At 40.6% G+C, this 24,329-nt stretch overlaps 1 protein-coding gene across 2 annotated transcripts in view; it reads left to right on the plus strand.

The window, feature by feature from the left end:
• Positions 1 to 24,329, plus strand: part of TNC (tenascin C) — a 73,405-nt gene that overhangs the window by 23,714 nt on the left and 25,362 nt on the right. The window contains exons 10-17 of one of the 2 annotated variants that reach the window (XM_006890707.1): positions 167 to 439; positions 1,008 to 1,280; positions 1,909 to 2,181; positions 4,777 to 5,052; positions 7,312 to 7,584; positions 15,894 to 16,166; positions 17,737 to 18,009; positions 23,674 to 23,796. In XM_006890707.1, the coding sequence (XP_006890769.1) occupies positions 167 to 439; positions 1,008 to 1,280; positions 1,909 to 2,181; positions 4,777 to 5,052; positions 7,312 to 7,584; positions 15,894 to 16,166; positions 17,737 to 18,009; positions 23,674 to 23,796 (2,037 nt within the window). Of the gene's footprint in view, positions 1 to 166; positions 440 to 1,007; positions 1,281 to 1,908; positions 2,182 to 4,776; positions 5,053 to 7,311; positions 7,585 to 11,678; positions 11,955 to 15,893; positions 16,167 to 17,736; positions 18,010 to 23,673; positions 23,797 to 24,329 lie in introns of both variants that reach the window. The other variant, XM_006890708.1, reaches the window with a different exon arrangement.

Raw genomic sequence — 24,329 nt, forward strand, 5'->3', positions numbered from 1 at the left:
TTTTCCCTCATTGGTGATTTAAGGAGTAGAGAACCACAAAGGGACGGAGTGAGACAACACCATGCCAGGCCCTAGAAGTCTTTCCTCACTGGCGGCAGGTTTATCATCTCAGGACGAACGTGCTTTAAGGACTGATGTAACTAACACCATCTCTGTCATTATTCAGAACACGCCCCCGAGCTGGGAAATTTCACGGTGACTGAGGTTGGCTGGGATGGCCTCAAACTCAACTGGACTACAGATGCTCTGGCCTATGAACACTTTGTCATTCAGGTGCAGGAGGGTAACAAGGTGGAGACAGCTCAGAATCTCACGGTGCCCGGCAACCTCAGGGCTGTAGACATCCCAGGCCTCAAGGCTGCCACCCCTTATAGAGTCACCATCTACGGGGTGATTCGGGGCTATCAAACACCAGTGCTTTCTACTGAGGCCTCCACAGGTATCTCTTATGTTTCTACCCATATATTTGTTCTTCCAACAGGAAACTATCCAAGTATAATGAAACATTTCTTTTTATTTGCATGGACTTTTTTTCCTCCATAGGTTATAATGAATTAGTATTTGTAGCCAGGTTATTAAGTTACACAATGCAAAGGCACCATTTAGACTATACTCTTATGTGAATGATGCCTGGTAGAGCTCTGCAGAATCCAGCCTGTGGAACTATACACACAGTTCCAATGGAGGGGACCTTTAGCTTCACAAACATGTACTCTCGTTCAGCTTTATTAAGGTAATAGTACATTTGAAAGGGAATCTTGAAAAAATCACAGGACTAATTTCCACATCTGCTGAAAGTTTGTGCAAATCCCTAATTAAAAAAAACAAATATATCCCTGCACCTCTGCCCCTTCACTACATTTCTAAAGCTTAAGAGGCTGCATGATGCATGTTTATATATCCAAAGACAAGTTTTTCATGTGACATAAAGTTTATTCTTGTGTTAAAGATTTCCTAGACTTTGAGGTTTTATTTGAACATTAAACTAGTTCTTTGTTCTTCTCCAGGGGACACTCCCAAATTGGGAGAGGTAGAAGTGGCCAAGGTGGGCTGGGATGCCCTCACGCTCAACTGGACTGCTCCCGAAGGAGCCTATGAGCTCTTTACCATTCAGGTGCAGGAGACAGACACAGTAGAGCCACCTCACAATCTCACTGTCCCAGGAGAACTGAGGTCTGTGGACCTCACCGGGCTCAAAGCAGACACTCATTATACCATCGCCATCCGCGGGGTCACTCAAGGCTTCAGCACAGCCCCTCTCTTTGTTGAAGTCTTGACAGGTATTCTACATCAATGCACTAATTGGTTTCATTGTCTTTATCTTTTCTCAGGAGGGACCAGAGCTCTGCTCTGTTCTAAACTATAATCAGTTGCTACCACATTGAATGAATACTGGTGAATCATCCTTGCTTCTTCCTAAATGTCATATTCCCTTATACAGCCAAGTCTTAAGAGTAGCACAGCAGCCTGTCCCATGGAAAATTCCACCTCTACTTTTTTTTTTGCTCTCCCTGTAGAAAAGTGAGACCTGACTTTTGTTTCAAAGCAAGTTTTAGTCATAATACGTAAGAGATTGGAAAGCACAACTTGGAAGTGAAATTTTTAAAATAATAGCTCTGAACTCATTCCCAGAATGCACCAAAAGATTCCCCGAAGGTGCTATTTGTATCACAAGGATGAAAGTAGAGAACAATTCCTAAAACTGTATTTGACTTTCAAAGACTGAATAGAAAAACTCTGGCTCTAGAGCTCGCAGTTACAATACTTAATAGCTGCTGTAAATCATGCATTTGTAATCAACACTAACCAGAAGACTCATGACCACCTTAGCCAGAATATCAACTCACCTAAGTCCCAGCATGTAATTGCCTTCTCTTAATAACTCAGCCACTCTGTGTCCTTGTGCAGAGGAGGTTCCAGATCTGAGAAACCTCACAGTGACCGAGGTTAGCTTGGATACCCTCAGACTGGACTGGACCACCCCGGAGGAGACGTATGAACAGTTTGTCATTCAGGTCCAGGAGGCTGGCCAGGCAGAAGAGGTGCACAACCTTACAGTTCCTGGCCATGTGCGTTTGGTGGCAATCCCAGGCCTCAAGGCGGGTACTTCTTACACCATCACCCTGCAAGGCATGCTGAGGGGCCGCAGCACTCGGCCCCTCACTGTGGAAGTCATCACAGGTATTGGATGCTCCTCCAGACCAGAGATGCAATATGAGCCAGTTTGACATTAGAATGGATGAAAGTCCCCATGAGTCAGGGCTCCTCCTTGCATGTTCTTGGCAGGTAAAAAGAACATGAGCTCTAGCTCAGGAAGATCTGGGTTGGAATTCCATCTTACTGGCTGAGTATTCTTGGGTAGGCCACTTTACATCTGTAGGTCTTCATTTCTCATCTTTAAATCAGAGACAACACTCCTACTTCAGAATATTGCCATAAGCACTAAATGAATCAAAGATCTCAGCAACATGAGTGTCAATCAGCAATTCAAAAGCAAATGGTGAAATACGTTGCATGGCAACTGAATTAAGTAATAGCAGCATAATTCATAGGGCTACAGGACAAGGTGAGACCAGAGCTTGCCAGAGAACCCTTATCAATAATGGCATCAGAGTCACTAATGCCACCCAATTTGTAGTCAGATCTCTTACAAGATAAACTTTGCAAGTATTCTAGTCATCTTGGCTGAAAAATTATCTTAGTCTCTATCCTTAACTAACTTGCAAGGATAGAATATATTCAAAGAAATGTGGCCACATTTAGCTTAAATGATCTTGGTTCAATTTAGGGAGGAAAAAATATCTCAATTTATCCCCTAAAAATATGCTGCATTGTCTGTTATAGAAAATGAGGTGCTATTCATGAGGTTTATAGAAATAGTTTCATAAAGAACCTTTTTTGGCACAATGGTTAAGTGTTTGGTGGTCAACTAAAATGTTGGCTGTTCAAATCCCTCCCGAGGCTCTATGAAAGGAAGCAATTTCATGTCAGAAAACTCAGAGACTTCAAAACTCTATAGGGCAGTTTCTACTCTGTTACATGGGATCATGTGCAAATCAAAATTAACTCAATTGTCTCTAACAACAATGGACAGATGGACCAAATTTTTGTTAACAGTGCTGTTTTATTTCGTTTCACTACAATCCAGTGTTTTGATGTCACCCAGATCAGCTAATTTGAACATATTGAAATTTCTGCTCATACATGCCTTTTAAACTTGATCCTTGGCAGAAATTACTCACAATTGTAAACATCAGCACGGTGATATTGTGAAACACCTCAAGTGACCACATTATCATTTCCTACATTTTCACATCAAACAAGAGTAAAAGGGTCTTTAAGACCTGTGAGTTCTAGATGCTGATAATCTACATGTATAGTTTACAAACTTTTTTTAAACAGCAAAATTATTTTGCAAATTAAATCTCACAAGTAACTTCATATTATGTCAGATTAAAAATTTTAAAAAGTGGTTCTGACCACCCCTGCAAGGAGGAGGGGCTGCCCATTACCCACGGCCCCCCATGCTTGTTCTCCCAGAAAAGGACCATGTCAGTGAGCACTCACTGAGAACAGCCACTGCAGAAGACGGAAGTTTCTCAGATGTTTTCAGTACACCTTATTGAATTCTGAAATACTTGAGGACAAATATCTTGTACTTTTTTTAGGTTACAATCTCCAGAGATATTTACTTAAATAATTTTTAATCCATGGCCACTTCATCTTTAAATAGAAGCTGAGCAAGATTAGATTTAACCCTGAGAAGCCTCCCACTAAGTTCTGGGGTTTTCCACATCCTTTCCATCCCACATTATAAAATAAAAATTAATAGTATGCCCTTCTTTGAACCAGTGACTCAAAAAACATAATCAATTTTAATTAAAAGTAGACACATTCATTTCACACAGAGTCTGGCTTCACGATGAAGCCATTCTTCATTCATACACAAAGGACCACTGGCTCAGGGAGGAGGAGAAGAGCCAGCCAGTGTCTTGTTCATAATCTCTGATCCCTGGGCATTGAGAGAAATCAGAAAAAAAACAAAATATTTGTCAAAGCCTGAACCAGCATATGATTTATAAACCCAGACAGATAGCAAGGGCCCCACAGTGAGATGACCTTTCTAGTTACAAGAATGAAATGAAGCAGTTGATTCCAAGCAAAAACATCTTAACAATGATGTATGTATCTTCAAGCTGCCCCCTGTTAGGTGGGCAATATAAATGTCATCATTTATTTTTTCAATAGTAAAAGATTTATAAATATGTTATCACTTAATCATGACAGAATACAATGAAATGGGTACTACTGGCCCCATTTAAAGATAGAAATGGCAAGCTTCCGAGAGAAACAGGATGACATGCCCAAGATTAAGCAGCTATCAAATATCAGTGCTGGAATTCTAACCAAGGTCCATTCCCCTCCAAAACCTGCACTTCTAGCCATTGCCTTCTTTACTTCAATCCGACCCGTATCCCATCATTTCCATGAGCCTTTAGATGCTGACAGTCCTGCAGGATCCCAAACCTCCTAGTAGGCTGCATTATCCAGATGTCACTGCCACCTCAAGGGTGATAGATGCAGATACCCCTTTTCTGTCCATGTCATTTCCCGAGGAAAACTGTGGTCAAAGTGTAGGGTACTGGTAATACCAGAGAGCAAGAATGAGCCAAAACCCCTGTATGGCACCCTCTTCCCTAGCATTGGGCTGTAGGGCATTTGGTTTCCTCGTGTTCCCTTTTGAGAACTGACCAATACCTCTCTGTCCTCCTTCAGAAGAACTCCCCCAACTAGGAGAGCTGGTCGTGACTGAGGTTGGCTGGGATAGCCTCAAACTCAACTGGAATGCACCCGGCCAGGCCTATGACCACTTTGTCATTCAGGTGCAGGAAGCTAACAAAGTGGAGGCAGCTCAGAACCTCACAGTGCCCGGCAGCCTCAGGGCTGTGGACCTCTCGGGCCTCAGAGCTGCCACTCCTTACAGAGTCACCATCCATGGGGTGCTGACTCAGGGCTATACAACACCAGCGCTTTCTGCCGAGGCCTCTACAGGTATCTTCATCTCCGTGCTCTCCCTCCTTTTGTTCAAGACACTTTTTGAGAGTCAGCTTAGCTTCTCTCCACAGCTGGCCCCCTTCTGAGTCCCTTCTACTGTTGGCTGTGCATGCCCAGGCACCTCCCACTGGCTGCGACTTGATCTAAATGTCATTGCATCTCAAGAATAATCTCAATGCAGATGTTGTCATTCCTGGACTTCAGCATTCCAGCCCCTCTCCTCCAAATTCTATCTGCCTCATCAGACAACTATATCTCTTTTAACTTACGGCTTTCTTTTTTTTTTTTTTTTGTCCCAGAAGATAGCCCAACAGTTTTAATTTTCCAGTGCTTAATTATAACCAGAAGTCCACTCTTTCCATTGTATGAGCTCTGGTGGAATGCAGATTAGTTACATTAGAGAGATATTTGCTAGCTGGAACTGGTGCTTCACTATCTATATCTTTCAAGGGTATTTATAAAATTCTCCTTTAAAACACACTGAGAATAAGAAGAGAACTGAATTTATCTCCTCCGGGCAGTTGTCTCAGATTCTGAGTCATCGCTAGGACCTCAGATTGGCAAACAGTAGACGAAAACAAACAAATAAATAAATAAATCACACAATTATGACTGGCGGCTGTACCAAAGAGAAAGCCATTCATTCATTAGCACAGCACACACAGCAACACTTGGCACAGGAATGTCCCAGGCTATAAATGTCAACAAGCTGATAGCCTTTTGCCCTTCTCCTCTAGAAGTTCTCCCTGGTGGGTCAGCCTTTGGATGGCACATGCCCTCTCCCAGCCCCAAGGGGACACATTATTGTTGACTCATCGTTGTCCCCAGAATTACAAGGGCTCAGTGTTTCCCCAGGAGCCTGCTATAAAGGGCAGCCCTTCCCCAACACTGTCTTCAATTGCTTGTCATCTTATGGTTTTAGACCAGCTTGAATCTCCATAAGCAGCTTCATTTTTCTGTATTGCACATGCCACCCCTTGTTTATATAATTATTGGAACTAAATTCTCATGGCAAACCTACAAGGTTGGATTGATTATGGAATATTCACATCTACATTTCAACCCCAATCATCTCAGCAGCTCTCACAGAAATAAACAAAACCCCAGGCAATCTTTTATGACAACATCTAGAAATTAGCAGCTCTGCTGAGGTTGCCCCGGATGTCCAAGGACTCTTTCTCTGGCATTCACAGGAGCCAGAGGCATCACCAGCCACTTCCGATCTTTCCTGCAGATCTTGTGGTTTGAGTATCTCTGGTATTTTTGTGTTATTTCTTATAAATGATAGCCAGATTCTTGCTTCTGGTGAGTTCTGTACAGATGAGAGGACATAATCCTATCTAATCTAATCTAAGTCTCACCAGAGCTATTGGATTCATCTCAGAGATTAGGACTCTTTTCCAGCCTTGCTAACCAGAAAATTCTAGCTTTTTCATCCATGCTCCTACATGCCCTCTTTCATCTGTATTGCTTAGAAAAGTGTTGGCAGGATCAGCTCTGAGACAAAATGTTATTTATTGGCCAACAGTGTTGCCTGAACTGCCTTGTCTTGCTTGGCAATGCAGTACTAGCCTTGTTGGCCACATAGAAGGGATGAGGGCTATGGTAATAGGTTATGAGAAAGTATACCCCTTAACCAAAGTATTAAGAAAAATGCCGGTTCCCTTTCAAGATAAAAAAAATCAGAAGCCTCAAGGTACTACTTTGAGAGAGTAAAAGGCATCAGAATTATTATTTCATTCTCATTTGAATAGATAGGAGCTATCTCAAAGCAAAAAAAATGTCTGCAAGAAGGAGCCAAGTAATCTTGATCTCTTGGGTGCAATTCAAGAGCCCAGACAGAACCTGCCAGCACTCTTATCTTTTGATGGATAGCCAGCATCTCTCTGAGGTGGGGCTTCCAGAAGCTTCTAGAGCTTGCACACAAAAACTCCTGGTGAGATCACTTAGCTCGTCATGCCCTACCAGGAGCCCTCGGCCAGGGCCTGCTCATGTGTAACAGCTCCAGAGCCGAGGACTATAATTGCCATATCCTTGTCATCGTATTTTTCTTCTTACAAAGACTCCCCTTTTCTATCTTTCATTACCACTGATAACAGTTTGCTTCATTTCAGCAGTAACCCTGAGATAACAGCTTTTTCTTTCCAGCTACAATTCCATTAACAAATTCAATCTTAAAATGTAAGTCAAATGATTAATTTTATTTCTCTCTCTCTCTTTTTTCTTTCTTCTTTTCTCCTACCTCTCCTTTTGCAGTCCAAGAACCTGAAATTGGAAACTTAAATGTTTCTGACGTAACTCCTGAGAGCTTCAATCTCTCCTGGACAGCTACTGATGGGGCCTTCGAAATCTTTACCATTGAGATTATTGATTCCAATAGGTTACTGGAGATGGTGGAGTATAATATCTCTGGTGCCAAACGCACCGCTCACGTCTCAGGGCTCTCTCCTAGTACTGATTTTATTGTCTACCTCTCTGGACTTGCTTCCAGCATCCGGACTAAAACCATCAGCGCAACAGCCACAACAGGTACATAAGCCTTCTCAAATTCTCACATTTCTAACATCTTTTTTCCAGAGTCTTCTTTGCAGGGTGGAACCATTTTCTCTCCTCAGGCATCAAAGTACAAGCCTCAGTGCACTAACTTCCATGAAGCCAGGACGGAGCAGTACTTAAGATGTTTCTCTTCCAACAGCATCCCAAGTAGTGACTTTCCATTAAGCTGTTTGCCTGCTTTCTTAGCAGGTGGGACATTTGTAGCATGATGTGTATGTAGTTTGGCCCAGAATGTCCTTCAAACACTGTAGAAAAGAATTCTACTTTTGAATAAGAAGTCAGAGCTAGAGTGGTCCTTGAAATAGAAGGATATTTGCATGAGCCAAAGAGGTCTTAAAACTTATACTATTTGTTGACCTAGCACCCTCTTAATGGTTTTGACCTCCTAAAAACAAGATTTCAATGGTTTAATGGAATTATTTTTTTGTTTTCTTTTTTCCAAATTAAGAAAGGATAAAAGAAAGCAGTGAGTATTATGTAGTGAGTTGTTGTTTCTGTTGTGTACCTTGGGTCAGAACTGACTCACAGCTGACCCTCAAGGGGGTTTTCAGAAGCAGTTTAATGCAGGGGAGGAGACCGCTCCCAAGGAGCAGCTGGTAGATTTGAACTGCGTGCCTTTGAGAATGCAGCCAGCATAGTGAGTAGATGAGTGTAAGAAGTAGTTTCATCATTTACATCATCCAAATTCCAATTCCAACATTACATCTAGAACGAAAGATTGAGCCAGGTGATCTTCCCCCCAGAGTGGTGAAAATTGCAAAAGATAGCAAAAAGAGTCTTCCTGAAGCAGAGTTTGGTTAACATCTGTAAACCACTCTCACTTGAAATTGGTGGTAGATTTTCTCTGCCATGCCAATGTGAACCTCATGTGTATTTAGAAAGGAGAGTCCTATTCATTCAAATTTGTCTTCTCAACATTTTTTGGTCAAGGGTCAGAGTTTTTGTCTTCTTTTGACAAAATTTTGTAAAAGATATTCGTGGAATAAGCACTTGGGGATTTCTCTTTACAGTTTATAAAGAAGACTTTATATTCTGGGGAATCCAAGAAGATTCTTTTGTAGCAACAAAATTACCTAGCATCTAAGTTGCCTGTGATCAAGAGAGAGTCTTCCTTATCTGTATACGAGTACAAATTACTACTAGGGTGATCCATAATGAAAGCAGAAAATTAGCATCCTCTAATTTGTCTCTCAGCCAATCTACAGGAGAAAATTAGTCTAGCATATCATATTTGTTTCTCAAGACTCAAATTCTTTTTCAACCAAGAGCCAATTCTTTTATTGGGAAGATGGAGTATACATTTAAAATTTTATGGATTTAGTCATATGTGTTTTTATTTTTACCCTGTAATTGTGTTTTACATTGACCCATTTTCATATTTGTTTCTTTTCTTTAGTAGCCGAACCTCTTCTTAGCCACCTCACTATCTCAAATGTGACCTGGGACAGTGTGTCTATCTCGTGGAAAGCTCAGGAATCCTCCTTTGATAGCTTTCTTGTAGAAGTTAGGAATTCTGACCGTCCCCAGGAGAAAGTGATACACTCTGTGCCTGGGGTGTCTCACAGTTATGTCATCACCAACCTCAATGCTTCTTCAAATTACACTGCCTACCTCCACGGGGTGATTAGCGGGCAGCAAGCTCAGACCCTGATGGTTCAAGCAACTACAGGTATTTCCATTACGGATTCTTTACTCTGCATAAAAACTCTCAGGACAGCATTCCAAAACTCACCCACTACCAAGTTTTCAGTTTCTTTGGATCCTTCTTGTAGTTGGTAGAACCTTCAAAATCAGGACTTTAAAGATTTCAAGTAACTCTCACCCCAAATTAAGGAAGTTCAGTGTCAACCTCTTTCTCCTAAATATCCGCTCACATCTGGAGTTGCTCTATTTGTTTGTATATCATTAACCTAACTTGCTTTGGTGGAATTTCGAAATCATTCTTTCATCTAATCTTGGATCATCTTTTCCAATACCACCATTATCGTCTGCCTGTGGTCTTTTTAATCAAAGGTTGTCTGTGTTGTGTTCAAAGAGGCCTATGCATGCCATATTTGGTTCCTTGTTCAGATGGCCCTTTTCCACCTCTCTCTCTCTCAACATTAAATCGTGCAATGTTGGCAACCCTAGCATGCTAAGAAGAAACTTTAAAGCCTATGCAAGGGGAAGACTCTGAGACTCACTTTTTTCTTGAGGCTTTTATCTGCCTCAATCCCCTGCAAACAGATTTCTCTTTTTGACATGTTCTCTGTCAAGCATGTCTTATCACCCACTGGTATCTGTCACATAGTGCCAAACCTAAATCCGTCACATAGTGCCTAAATTCATCATCCTGTCCAAATCTTGGTGCATGGGGTGAGCATTCAAAACATTATTTTTTTTAAATGTGTATGTTTTCTGCAACTGTGCAGCATGGAAAGGAATTATTTCAATGAATTAGTAGAAGTAGAAAAATAAAGTCCCTGGTTTATATGACACACTAACAATATATTAACTACCTTTTGTTGTTTCCTTGTGTCTTACTTTGTTGTGCTTGTTTTGGAGATAACTGAAGGTCAAAACCTTACACTTTTCTGCATGGCTTTTGTGATTGCACTGCCAGTCTCTCTGAGCATGATGAATTCTAACATACGCCCTTAAATGGGGATACTGTTTCTAGAGAAAAATATAGAGAAGGATCAAATGGACATCCACATGGGGGATTTATCTTTTGTATAATTGGGATAATTTGCCAATCTTGTAGCTGAAAGTTATAACAACAGAATTTTCTCAAACTAATTGCAAAATAAGAAACCCTAGGCTATTGTTGATGGCTAGACTTTACTTCTAAGTCAGATTCTTTTGTCGATACAGAATTCATGGTTCTAAAGTGTCTAATTTTCTATTTAAAGTTGACTCAAATGAGTCCCTCCTTTCCTTAAAATGCAAGAGCTAAAAAGAAATAATAACCAAATCCTTGGGGGGGGGGGTGGAATACAGCTTTTATCTGGACCTCTGTCCTGATCCTGGTATCTCAATCCTCCTAGATTTTTGCCTCTTTCTAAAGAGCAGTCTGCTATAAGTTCATTTTAATGTATGATGTCATTTTGGAGACTAACTCCATATGCATGACAGTTGAAAGTAACCCCTAGAATAAATGAGTTGCTCATAAGAGAGCAGAGAAATTTAACGTCAGAAAAATTATCTATCTGAAATATCCAGTAAGTGAATGTCTTAATCAGGAAATGCAATTCCCTAAGCTGAAATTTTAATTTAACTTTTGCACCCACTAGATTTTGGTTTTTTTTTTTTAAGATGAAAGCTATCTTTACTTTTAGAGTATTTGGAATGATATGTAGATTTCCGTATAACACATACCCTTGAATTTGTATGCACTACAGAGACTTTCTCACATATGGCTATCAGCCTTTAATTTGCTCAATCCAAATGGATCAAAAGACAACTAAACTAAATAAGGACATCCTAAAGCAGCTTTTTCTAGAGCTTATTCAGTGGACACCAGTTCCTTGAGATGTTCAAAGAATACTTCTCAGAAAAAGATCAAAAACTAATCAAGTTGTTAATCCAATGTTAGACTAGGCAAAGTTAAATACATCTCTTTGCAGAACAAGCCATTCAGAGACTTTAAAATACTAATAGGCTTTGTGAATTTTATAAAGATGAAATATAATATATAATGTTGCTCTTAGGTATATCAGCTTGGGGTTATATTTTAGGAGGACATCTTATAGAGCTATTACACCCCCCCCCCATAAACTTTGGGAAATGTAGCCTTAATGTCCTTTACATTAAGTATACAACTCTGACGGCTTTTTTCACTTTTCTTCAGAAGTAACTAGAAAATGATCTTGTCTTTACTTAAAGGGACATCAATCTATACCTTCAAAGAATACAAAATATCCTCTAGCATTAGAGTCAATGCTAATGTAGACACAAGTTAATAACCTACGTGTGCTGCAGATATTTGGAGGGATCGGTGCATTCATGCTCTGTAGCTATGTTCCTTAGAATTCCTCTGCTTCCTCTAACAATGTCTCTTTCTCTCTGCCCATCTTGCTTCTCTTTAGAACCAGAACCACAGTTGGGCACGCTAATGCTTAGCAATGTTACTTCTGACAGCTTCAACGTGTCATGGACCACGAGAGCTGGGCCTTTTGCAAAGTTTGTTATCAATGTTAGTGATCCTCACTCGCTGCAGGAGTCCCAGCAACTCACAGTCTCAGGAGATGCACAGCACGCTCACGTCACAGGCTTGGTGGAAAACACTGGCTATGACGTCAGCGTGGCAGGGACCACCTGGGCTGGGGAACTCACAAGACCCCTCACTGCCTTTGTCATGACAGGTACTCATTCAAGGTTCTCAATTATCGGTGTGGAATTCTCTCCCAGGGAAAGGGAAAGGTGCTAGAAATTCTGAAGGGGCATTCAACCCAAGTACAGTCTTTGTTCCATGCATAGACTTCTCAGTGAAGACAAAGCAGATTGCACAGAAGCCTTTCCCAATCCCTTTTGGAAAACGTTCTCAATAGTTGTGTAAAGTTTCCAAAGATTTTTAAGGCTTAGTTTTATAGACATCAGATGCAAAATTTGGAAATTCTGGATAGTGAACTGAGTTAGTAGAAACCTAGGATGGACATTTTGTATATATATCTCATGTCAGGTAAGGCACTTCATATACAATTTGCCCCAGAAACAGGATAGTTTATGTTTTAAACAATACTTCTTCCTCAAATGGATGCCCACAATAGGATAATTAAGGTTCAAAGTAGGGTAGCAGATAAGTCTCAACTTTAAACATTATTCATTCATTAACTTTGACACTGTGAATTGTACATAGAAATAGTCTCATTTGCTTTCCTTTCCTTATCAAACCAAAATCAAATCCACTCCCCCTGAGTGGATTCTGAGTCCTGGCAATGTTCCATTGTGTTTGTTTTCAAGGCTGCCCATCTTTCTCCTGTGGAGCAGTTAGTAGATGTAAACTGCCATCTTTCAGTTAACAGTCCAAATTGTAAAACACACAAAGGCTATTATAGTGCTAATTTACCAAATCTCTTACCTAAATAAATTAAGAAATTGTTTAGAAGTCCAATGCATTCCACAATCATAATCTAAATCATAATCATTGACATTGCTGCCTGATTTTGAACCAAGTCTCTCTGAGGGTATATCTTGCTATAAAGAAAAAGAAATTACTTTTAGTCTACTTCAAAATAATAAAATGTTCACAAGTCATTGAAACATAGTTTGATTCTGATACTCATGAGGATGGTTATGAATCCAACTTTACTTGATAGCAGTTGATTTATAATAAGTATAATTTAATATTTCATTGGAAGTGGCATGGTATCCTAGAAAAGCAGGGATTGTGAGATTAGGCATAGGTGATTTCTAACCCCCTCCCACCACTTTTTAGCTAAATGACTTTGGCAAATCTTCTGATGTCTTTGAACACCAATTTTTTAAGTATGAAAAGAGGATTAGGGTATACAGGTATATCTCACATTCCTGTCTCAAAGATTAAGTGGATGTGATATAATTTATCTGGCTCCCAGGAATCCCAATGATAAAATAGTTGATTGAGTGCTTGTCTGCTAACTGAAGAGTTGGCAGTTCAAAACTACCTAGGAACTCCATCGGAGAAAGACATAGTAATCTGCTCCTATAAAGATTATTCTAATCCACCAGATGTTCTGCTGAGAAGGAGGGACAATCTCCTCCTTTGCCAGTTGGATCCAATTCAATAGTATACAACAATAAGGAAAAAAATATTATTTGAAACTCATTGTTGTTGACCCATAGCTGACCCTCCCTCTAGGAATTATTAAAGGCTGTAAATTACAGGGGAAAACATTACCCATCTTCCTCTCACAGAGTGCCTGGTGGATTTGAATCTCCTGCCTTTGGATTGGCAGGACAACTCCTTACCCAATAGGCCACTACAGTCTAGAAAATTCTATAGGCAGCTATATTCTGTCACATGTAAGCACTATGAATGGAAATTGATTCAATGACACCTGCCAGCAGTAACAGGTCTGTTGCACTATTTCCCAGCAATTTGAGGAATGCCATGTTCTTAAAAATAAACTGTTGTTGTTATGGATAATCATGTCAGAATTGACTCTTAGCTGACCCTCCAGTGGCTTTTCCAGTAAATCCCACAAGAGGAGAAGGCACATCTTTTTATCCATGGAGAATCTGGTAGATTCAAACCATATGCCTTTGGATTACTAGAGCAGCTCCTCACCCACTAGGCCACCAGAGCTCACTTAAGCCTGGATAGCAACAGTAAATCTGCATTATCCTAACTGTGTAGTTTTTCTAGAGACTAAATTGTTCAGACCAATCTCTTAATGCAAAAAATTATAATTTGTTAAAAAAGGGGGGAAAATAAAAACCCTGAAATTAAAATATAACTGCTCAGGAGGAGAGTAAGGAACGCCCCTCACCATCCCACACTAGTGTCCTTTTCCATGACCTTGTAAAAAACAGAGAGAAGAAAGAGAGTCTGGGAGGGGTGAGGCTTTAGGAATCCAGGATCCAATTACAGCATTGTGTCAGCTAATCCGTGATATGAAAAGACTCTGAATTTTCAAAGAAGCATATTTAATTTTTTTTTTAAGAAAAAAAAAAGCTCAGCAAGAAGGGCTATAAAAAGCAAACCTTTGATTTACTAATTAGCCTGACCGCCCTCATTTTTATCAGAATCCTCTGCTTTGATTGGGGTGGAAGTGCTGTGAGAGGTTTGCTATTAAAGAGAGGTGCCACTTATCTAAACAAAACCCAGAAAAAGAATTTTAGACCCTTGTCTCTCAGATAAAGAAGGCTGTTTGCACTGTAAATGTGATTTCATCTGTGCTTTTGATAAAGTTCTGATTCTTCAGAGATCCTTAGCAGGGGGAGGGGGACAGATGCAGCAAGGAATACTACCTGAAAATAAACATAAAGTGTTTTAAAGTAAGTAAAGAAGTCCAGGCTATAAGGAGATTGAAATCACTGCTTAAGAGATGAGAGCACTTGTTCAATCAGTCAATCACCAAGCACTTCTCTTTAAAAACTGCTTTCTTTACATTTCCTGAATAAGAGGCTGGGTATTAGTGCTAAGCCGTTTACCTCTTGGAAAGTTTCCATTTAGCTGCATTGGAAACACAGACTCCAAACTAGTTCGGTGATATAATGTTGACCCTGGAATTTCTGTACCCACACCCGTCTTTTTTTAAAAAAGAGAAAACAAAACAACACATTCGCCATTACTTCTTCATTTTACCCAAGGGAAAGCACTGAACATACTTGACTAATCCTACTTAATCCTCAGGATCTACCACCATTGGTGGGATTGATTTATTAGACATTAGCTAGTCAGAAGACCCAGGTTGGATTCCAATTTAGCGACATAGTAGATATGTCATCTTGGATAAACCACTTGACATCTGGGTTTCCTTAGATGTTTTTGGTGGGAAGGGAGTGAGAGAATATCTGCTACTCTATCTTTTCTTTGTCAGTTAAATAATGAACTTAAAATCTCATTAGCTGTGAAGTATTGAGAGAAACCTAGCTTATTTGAGCTCACTCTTTTTGGGAACTCAATATGTGAAGAGACTTCATGGTTCCTGAAAAATAGGAGGAACTAATGCTTAATGAATGAATGAATGAACAATTAATGATGACAGAATTGTCTGAAGATCTAGATGTGCCTTGCCTCCTAAACTTATCTAAGAAAAAGCAAGCAAAAAATTAACAAATCACTGTATGCACATTGGACCATAATTGTAAGTTATTTATGTTGATAGATGAAAAATCTTACCCCCTTTCCTTTCGATAGCCCAGCTTGTAAGGATGTGTGTGATCAATTGGTCTAGTTAGCTTGATTCAAGGTAGGAAAGAAATATATTGTTTCCAGACCATAAAATGATAGAAAAGTAGACAAAGGGCTGCAATCCAACAAAATATAGTCTCATGTGTTTAGGGAGAAATTTGTGGTCTTCTTAGTCAGACCTGGTTAAAAATTTGCCTCAGTCACGTACTAGTTCTATAACTTAGGTCAGTAAATCAATCACTTTGAAATTCCATTTTCTCATCTTTAAAATGGGAACAGCTCACCTTTTAAGTTTGTTATCAACATTACACAAAATAAGCCATCTATCACCTGGTGAGTTTGCACTATATAGTCATTTTCTAAGCCTAAAACATAATTAATTGATCAGGTATGTTCTTGGAGATTTATGCTATCTTAGCAGTCATTGCTGCTAACTTGAGTTATTTTCATCCTTCCCTTCTTTCAGAGGCCCTGCCCTTTCTGGAAAACCTAACAATTTCCGACACTAATCCCTACGGGTTCACAGTTTCCTGGATGGCATCGGAGAATGCCTTTGACAGCTTCTTAGTAACGGTGGTGGATTCTGGGAAGCTGCTGGATCCCCAGGAATTCACACTTTCAGGAACCCAGAGGAAACTGGAGCTAAGAGGCCTCATAACTGGCATTGGCTATGAGGTTATGGTCTCTGGCTTCACCCAAGGGCACCAAACCAAGCCCTTGAGGGCTGAGATTATTACAGGTATTTCAATTCAAGTGAGCCATTTTCTCCTCTTCCTGGCCCCCTTTTATGTAATCTGTCTACCAGATCACCATGATTTTAACACCCTTGTCCATATTGCCTATTTAATCCATAGATGTGGCCTACTCGTTCATGTTCCATCCACATTATCCCTTGTCTTATGTATATAGTGAATACTCACCTTCTCCTATCTTAGATAGGAGAAGGGCAAAATGTTTCCACTTGGTGTTCCAAGTTCCTTAGATGTCTTGTCCGGTAGCTTTTGTGTGCTTATTCCCTTGTGTTCATCCTGGCTGATTCCTCAGCTGTATTTCAGCCTTCTCAAAAGAAATATACAGATGAGGGTATTTCAAAAATGTACTGAGAGCATTTGTTACCTCAAAGTCTCATCTATGATCTTGTCAAAGTTATTAGTGGACTTGTCATGGAAACTAACTGTGGACTTATCATGGTGGAAAACACTAATGTCAGAGAGATTCTTAACACAGACTAAATCCATCATTTTCTCAAGACTAATAATTCTCAGAGAAATTTAACATTAACACTATTTAACAGTAAAAATTCTGTGTTTCCCAAAGTCTTTGATTACGCTTAAACATTATAGAGTAGCTCTTTAAAGTGTTAAGAAGTCCTACTTACTAAGGAAGTTCCATTCTCAAATAAGTTTTAGAAACACTGGGCTCTTGACCACAATGCTTTTAAGAACATCTTAATTTGTACTGTGCATCTCCAAGAGTAATTTATCTAGACCAATCAATATTTCCTAAACTTATCAACAGTGGCTATATTTTTAAGAAAGAGGAATTATTTGCTCCAAGCACACTTTGGGAAACTCACCTGCAAATTTGCCTTGACATTGAGTTTTGTCTAGTGAAGGCAATCTAAGATGAAAAATCTTTAATCCAGAATATGTAGCCCAGGAGTTTCCAAGCCTCAGTTCTAACATTGGAACACTTATCTAATGATTAAGAAAAGGGGGGGAAAGTTGAGAAGAGAACCTTTTTTAGTAAAAATAGCTCCAAGAACAAAACAAAAGGACCATAACATTTTAAAGGCCAATCTGCTCAGGCTTGAGGGAAATATAATCAGCAGTATCATCCTGGGCAGCTTTACAGATCATTAATGCTGGTTTATTTGTCTTTTCAAAGAGAAAAGAAAAAGGTCTCACAGAGGATGGGCACTCAGCCACTGGAAGACAGAAAGCAAATGTAAACAAGTTGCTGGCTTTGAACTTGTTTAACAATGCTGAGTCCAGATGTGGATTTATAGAATTGCTTTTAGACAAAACTCACAGATGCAAGCACTTGGCTTGTATTAAATGTGTCAATCCATCTCTCTCCTCTCCTAGGCTTGTTAATGTTCAATCATTTTCTTTTCGGTACCTCAGGACTCCTCTATCTCTGAAAGCCTGGCCATCCCTGCATATTGATACCCTCATTGGGCAGAAGATTGTAAAGGCTGGTAAATGATGTTCTCTTTCCTCCTTCTTCTACCATTTTTTTGTTTTTATTTTTTGGTTTGTTTTTTTGTTTTGTTTTGTTTTGTTTTGTTTTTTTTACTTCCCATGTAGAAGCCGAGCCAGAAGTTGACAACCTTCTAGTTTCAGACGCCACCCCAGATGGTTTCCGTCTTTCTTGGACAGCTGATGATGGAGTCTTCGACGGTTTTATTCTCAAAATCAGAGATATCAAAAAACAGTCTGAGCCACTGGAAATAACCCTCCTTGCCCCAGAACGTACCAGGGACATAACAGGTCTCAGAGAGGCCACTGAATATGAAATTGAACTCTATGGAATAAGCAAAGGAAGGCGATCCCAACCAGTCAGTGCTAAAGCAATAACAGGTACCGTAAAAAAGTAGGAAAGACCAGAAAAAGGTCATGATGTGGGGTTGGGTATCTCCAAGAGCTCTGTATCCAAACAAACTGAGTCCGTATACCCTAGCTCCTTTGACTATGAACTGTATAACCTTAGATGATTTGAATTATGCCGTTTAGTCCATCGTTTTGTAAAGGTTAAATAATTCATGCAAAATGCATAGTGGAGAGCATAGTCTTCAGAAAATAGGAGTTATTTGTATATTTATGCTTTTTATCTATATTCATCTTCATTCTAACTAATCATTTTCTTTTATACCAGACTCTTCTGTATGTTATCACATCCTATTTTGTCTGGGGTTATACATCCTTGTTATTTGGTCAAACTTTCTAATCACAATGTGCAAGAAATACTGTTGAGTGGCATCTCCACCTTATGTCGTTGTTGTTAAGTGCCATCGAGTCGTAGATGACTCATAGCAACTCTATGAACGAAAGACCTGAACACTTGTATAACTTTCATCCTTTCTCCAAGTTCATAGGGCTTCCAGAGGCAAACTATTTCAGAAGTGGAAGCCACTCCTCCTTCCAACCTTGTTTTAATCAGGGAAACTCCACCAAACACTGTCCACAATGGGTGACGATTATCACATCTGACACATCGGTGTCACAGTGTTTAGCACCACAGCAACCACAAGTTACCTCTGTACAGAAAATGGACAGACCAGTGTCATCCCACTTAGAAGAATGTTTGACCATAAACAATTAAAACCAGCCCTGAGGGCTGCAGATTAAAATCATCGACCTTTGACTTGGTAACATCGCTTTCTGTCCACTAGGCCAACTGAGCTCTCTATGATGTTGTTATTGTTGTTAAGTGCTGTCGAGTCGTAGAAGACTCAGTGACCCTTTGGCTTGGTAGCTCCACCTTTAGAGTTAATATTTATAAAATACTCCATGTATAGATCACTGTTGTGGTCCATGAAATTCACTGAAGCTAATTAACTCATAGCGACTCTAAAAGGCACTGCGACAAGACACAGAAACCTCTTTTCCATTTAAGCTTCATTGGTTCAAGGAGACTTAAAGAAGAATAAAATATCATTAATAATATGATTCTTAATAAAACTAAAACCATAATGGCTCATTAAAAGAAAAAGTCTGCAACAGATGGAGTGGATTCCTTTAGAAAACTGAGAGAGATGCCAAAACACATATTTCACTACTACCAGCTTCCTGACAGAAGGTGCAAAGGAGAGAATCACAGAATTTCACAGGTAGAGATCAAAGGGACCAGAGAAATAATGTCTTTTTTGTTTGTACATAAAGAATCTGATGTCCACAGAGACTAGGAGTTGTACTTAAATGGCTAGCTTATTTTTAATAGGAGTTCTGGTGGCTGAGTGGTAAGGGATTGCGCTAGCAATCCAGAGCAACACGGTTTGAATCCACCAGCTGCTCTAATGGAGAAAGATAGGCAATTTCCTCCCACAAAGCTGACTGCCTCTGAAAATCCACTGGAGGGTCAGCTATGAATTGGTTCCAATTCAGTAGTACACAACAACAACATAAAAACTCACTAAAGCACAGATAGCTAATAAATATATATACTTGCCACATCTGGCAGGTTTGGAGCATAAGATTAGCCATAACTCTTTCCACGTGGCCTAAATCAAGAGCCAAAGAGTCAAATCTAGCTCATGATAACCCTCTATTGAGTTTCAGGTCTGCAAATCTTAATGGGAGATGATTCACTCAATACTCCCCCCGTCCCCCTCAGCGTAGCATCTGGTAGACCCCAGCTGTCACGCTTTCAGTTAATGGCTCCACACCTAACCCGCAATACTACCCCTTTGTCTAGAGGCCCACCTTGGTGCTTTACTATGCCACACTTCAGAACCTTACCAGCCCTAAAAACCATCTCTAGAAGTCATTACAAAGTCTGCAGATGAGTCTATGCTGAGGTGAAGGCAGTAACTCAGAGCAGAGGACTGATTCCTTTTAGCAAGGGCACCTCCTCTCTGGGACACAGTCCTCCACTTCCCCTCCCTCCTACCCCCCCACGGCTGTCCATTAAAGGACTCCAGATCAGAGGAAGGGCCTGATTCTGTCCTTGATTTATAAACAGTGCTCTTCAAAGCTTACTTCTGATCACTGATTTTGTTTTCCTGATCTTTTCTCTCAAAAGTCCTACGGTTTGAATAATCATGAGATTTGGATGGTTTTTGTTCTTTAAGAGCAGAAGAAAGGCAGACTTTGTTGTTCCAGGAGGCTTTCACTTCTACTTTTTCTCTGAGATTTAGTATTTCAGAGCCAAAGAAAGTATGTGTGTGTGCATATTTGTGCCTGATCACACCCCCGAATGTGCCAGAAAGAGGACAGTGGGGTGACTCTCCAGCAGAGCAGTTGTCACCTTCACATTGTCACCTTTACAAAGTTCCCCTTTTGTTTTCATCATTTCTCTGCTTCCTTCTTCAATCTTCGGAACAGTTGTAGACACTTCTGTGTGACCTTCCCCCCATCTTTGTCCTGGAAAGGGCTTCTGTGGCTCTTCCTCTCCTCACAAGGTCCCTCTTCCTGAGCACACCCCCCACCCCCAACGGTGACAGACGGGCAACTGGAAATAGTTTAACGCCCTGGTTATGTGTGCAGCCTCTTGACACATCCTCGACTCTGCCATCCACCATCTGTGTGACTTTAAACACGTTTCTTTTACATTCTGGGTCTCAATTTCCTCATCTAAAAAGTAGAGTCAAAGGCTACCTGTGAGGGTTAACTAAGATCATAAATGTCAAGTTAGTAGAATTGGCTTCCTATAAAAAGAATATTAGCTATTGTCATGATTGAGTTATTTAGTGTGGATATAATTTTTAATGGACCACTTTGTTAAAAAATCGAATTTTAAGAAAGGATATATCATGACATTTTTATTCTCCTTCACCCCCAATATCTAGTTGGCCTGTTTAGAGACAAATGACATTGACTTTTTGGCTATTTTTTAAAAAAATATACTATATACGCAGGCGAAATGAGATATAAGCTTGTATATGTATTTTGCCTTTTGGGCATAATTATTAATGGATTGCCTATTTCTACACTTTGCCTTGTTTTTATTATTAGTGGGCCTTGGAGACAAACCCACACACAGCATCTAACCACTCCTCAACTGACTGTCACTTGAGTTGTATTTGCATTGTTGCTTGTCTCTGTCAGTGCCTGCCTTTGCACTGGCCCCTCTTCTCCTCTGTGGGGGAACCAATCTGTTACAACAGTCTCGGTGCTTCTTTGGGAGGATCATTGCCCAGAGCTTCTTTTGACTCCAAAGAATTTAATTAAAGGCCAACCTGCTACTGTGAACTCTCTGGAAAGTCCCCAGAATAGACAAAAGGAAAGAAATTTGAACACTAAAGTGAGATGACCTTATCATTCTCTTCTGGACCTTCTTAGAGCTCACCTACGGGTCAAGAGAGAAGAGCCAGAAACACTTTCTTAATGATCCCCTAGCTCCACACCCAGACGTGCATTAATGGCATTGTCTTTCAACTTGAAGAGAGTCTGGTTCCTGGTTCCCAGGACATACCCAATCCCTGTCCTGCCTTTCCATCCAGACAGTCCCTCAACTCTCACCTTGGCTCTAGTTCAGATGCACTAGGGATCACACACCACAGAGTTGCAACAGTGCCGTGCCCAGGGGCCTGAGCCAAAGAGTCTGCAGAAACACTTGTGTGACAGTCTTTCTCCTTCTGAACTAGCTTCTTCATATTTAATGCTTCCAGCTCTAACTATGTACTCTCCACCCAAGAAACATAAAGATGATAACCAGCAACTGTACAAAGCAAACCTGATATAGAATATAGATGGTAAGTGCCACACTTCATGACCTCATCAGTTGAGGAGAGCACCACATTCAGGCTCATTGACTTCAGAATTGCAACATTAACTTGCCATTCCTTCAGGTCACACACGACTAGTTTCCAACCACCTCATGTTCTAGTAACTCTTGAGGCTTAGAAGGGCCATCATTGTCATTTCCCAAAGGAGAAGCCTAAGCTCTAAAAAAGAAAGCTGTAATCCTAAGATACATCTTCTAAACTGTGTCAAAACCTACATTAATGGACTCTTCTTGTCAGAGTTGAAGTCAGAGTGACCCAGGCTGGCATCAGGAGAGTCCTCAATTCTTGAGTTTGCACACCTCACTGGACTATCCTTCTCAGCTGGTCTGAGATGGCTTTTTTCCCTGGGACTGCCTCAAAACCCATAGTGAACACAGATGTACACTGAGGGACGATAACTGTTTTTGAAAGAATTTATTGAATTCTTAGTAAGGCTCACATGTTACATTACAAGTTTTACTTCCATTATCTCATCAAAGTGCCACAAGTTCATGGAAGGAAAGGGACCTGGTGAAGGCCTCTAACCACTCAGTGGTGTTTGCTCAGTTGAGGTCTTCCAGCCTCCAGAGTCTCATGGTTTACAAAGCTTTCCAAGATGATGCAGCACCCACAAAGTCTGGAGGTGGCTACCAGGTCACAGGAGAATGCCGTAGGAGGAGATATCTTGGATGAGAGAAAAAAGAAATGAGCAAAAGGAAACCTCCCCAAAGTGGACTGTGGGTTTCAGACTTAATCATCAATGTGGGCTGGAGAGGGGAAAAGATGAGGAAACGAGGTCCCTGGAGAACTGAAAATTGTTTCCTGAATTTCTTGTTAGACCCAGTCAGCTGAAGAGAACAAAAATCTAAGCCAAAAACCACACAGAAAAAAAAAAACCTGCCAAAGGAAACTAGGTTTGAGGAGAGGTAATTAGGGAACAGACACTGTCTCTCTGGCACAGCTTTCCCGCCAGGTAGACCCAGTGTTTGTTGGCATTTGCTTTGGTAACAGGCCTAAGGTTGAGCCGCTGGTTCTGGACTTCCGTCCAGTTCTGAGAAGGGGTTTGCTGAGGTCAGGGTCCATTGTTTCCAGAATCCCAGGGCTCTGCTTTTAAAAGTCATCTCTCAAACTCTTCACTAAGCCTCAATTTGCTCCTCGGTGAAATGACCACAACTACTTCCTCGCAGTGGTTTGTATATGAGAATGAAAGAAAGAATAGGATGAAAGGACCTTACAAGTTGCAAAGAATTGCACAATTGTCAGGTTTTTCATATTATTTACTAAAAGGAACCAGAAAGCAAAGATTTGTAAAGATACTGAAAATTAAATATAAAAGGGTCATGCTTGGAAAAGTAGAAAATCAGCAAAAGAGAGGAATACCCTCTATAGGATGGACTGAAACAGTAACAGTCTAAGAATGGACTTCAGTACAGTAGAAATTGAGGACAGCACAGGATCTGACAGAGTTGCATTCCCTTGTGCCTTGATAGGGTCACTATGACTCAGTGTTGAGCCCCTCACAACAATAGTCTAACCTGTGAAACAGTCTTTCTTTGCTTCCTTATAACTCAGCTACCTGCTAAGTTCCCCTTTTGTGAAACCCAATAGCTTCTCTACAGCAATGGGCCCTGTGCCTGAAAGAAGAACCTTGTGTCTACAAGTTGTAACTGGATCATGAATTGCAACACTCTCCATTCTGAGGGCCTGGCTGAGAAACAGACTCTACAGTCTACATTTTCCTGGATAAGGATTCCAGGGCCAACCACTGATGAACAAGATCTTTAACTGTTTTTGGGTTTCTCTTGTGCTTTCTTGACAGCTATGGGCTCCCCGAAGGAAATTATTTTCTCAGACATCACTGAAAACTCAGCCACTGTCAGCTGGACGGCCCCCACTGCTCAAGTGGAAAACTTCCGGATTACCTATGTGCCCATTGCTGGAGGTAAGAGCCATGGAGGTGAACGGCTACCAGGAGGGTTTGGGTGCAATAGTAAAAAAGATTGGGAACTCCCATCCTCCAAAACATCATGGCCAGTTTGCAAAAGACTACACAATCTTCACGCACCCTGGTGACACGATGATTAATGGTTAAGCTGCTGCTTTGAACTCACCAGCTGTTCTACTTCAATGGTAGAGAGATGCAACAGTCTCTTTCCAGAAAGATTTAGAGTCTTGGAAAACCTGGGGGGCGGGGGATGTCTACTCTGGCCTCACTCACTATGAGGAGAGATTTGACTGTACTGCAACGGGTTTGCTTTTTGGGGTTTTTATGATATTCTTGGAAGAAATTATTTTATGGATATTAAAAGATTACAGCCTCCTGAATCTCAAATTCTGTTGTAAACAATTCACGGTCATCAAGTCAAGCCAAAGTGGCATGGACAGTGCACACAGGAGCCTCGTTCTGGTACAGGCTGTCAGTCCCTTGCTGCCATTCTGTCCTGGTGCCACACTGTATGTGTAGTGACTTAAGAC

Source organism: Elephantulus edwardii, unplaced genomic scaffold (genome assembly GCF_000299155.1).
Source record: "Elephantulus edwardii isolate Elephantulus edwardi_28Jun2011 unplaced genomic scaffold, EleEdw1.0 scaffold00092, whole genome shotgun sequence".
In the NCBI taxonomy this organism is placed as follows: domain Eukaryota; kingdom Metazoa; phylum Chordata; class Mammalia; order Macroscelidea; family Macroscelididae; genus Elephantulus; species Elephantulus edwardii.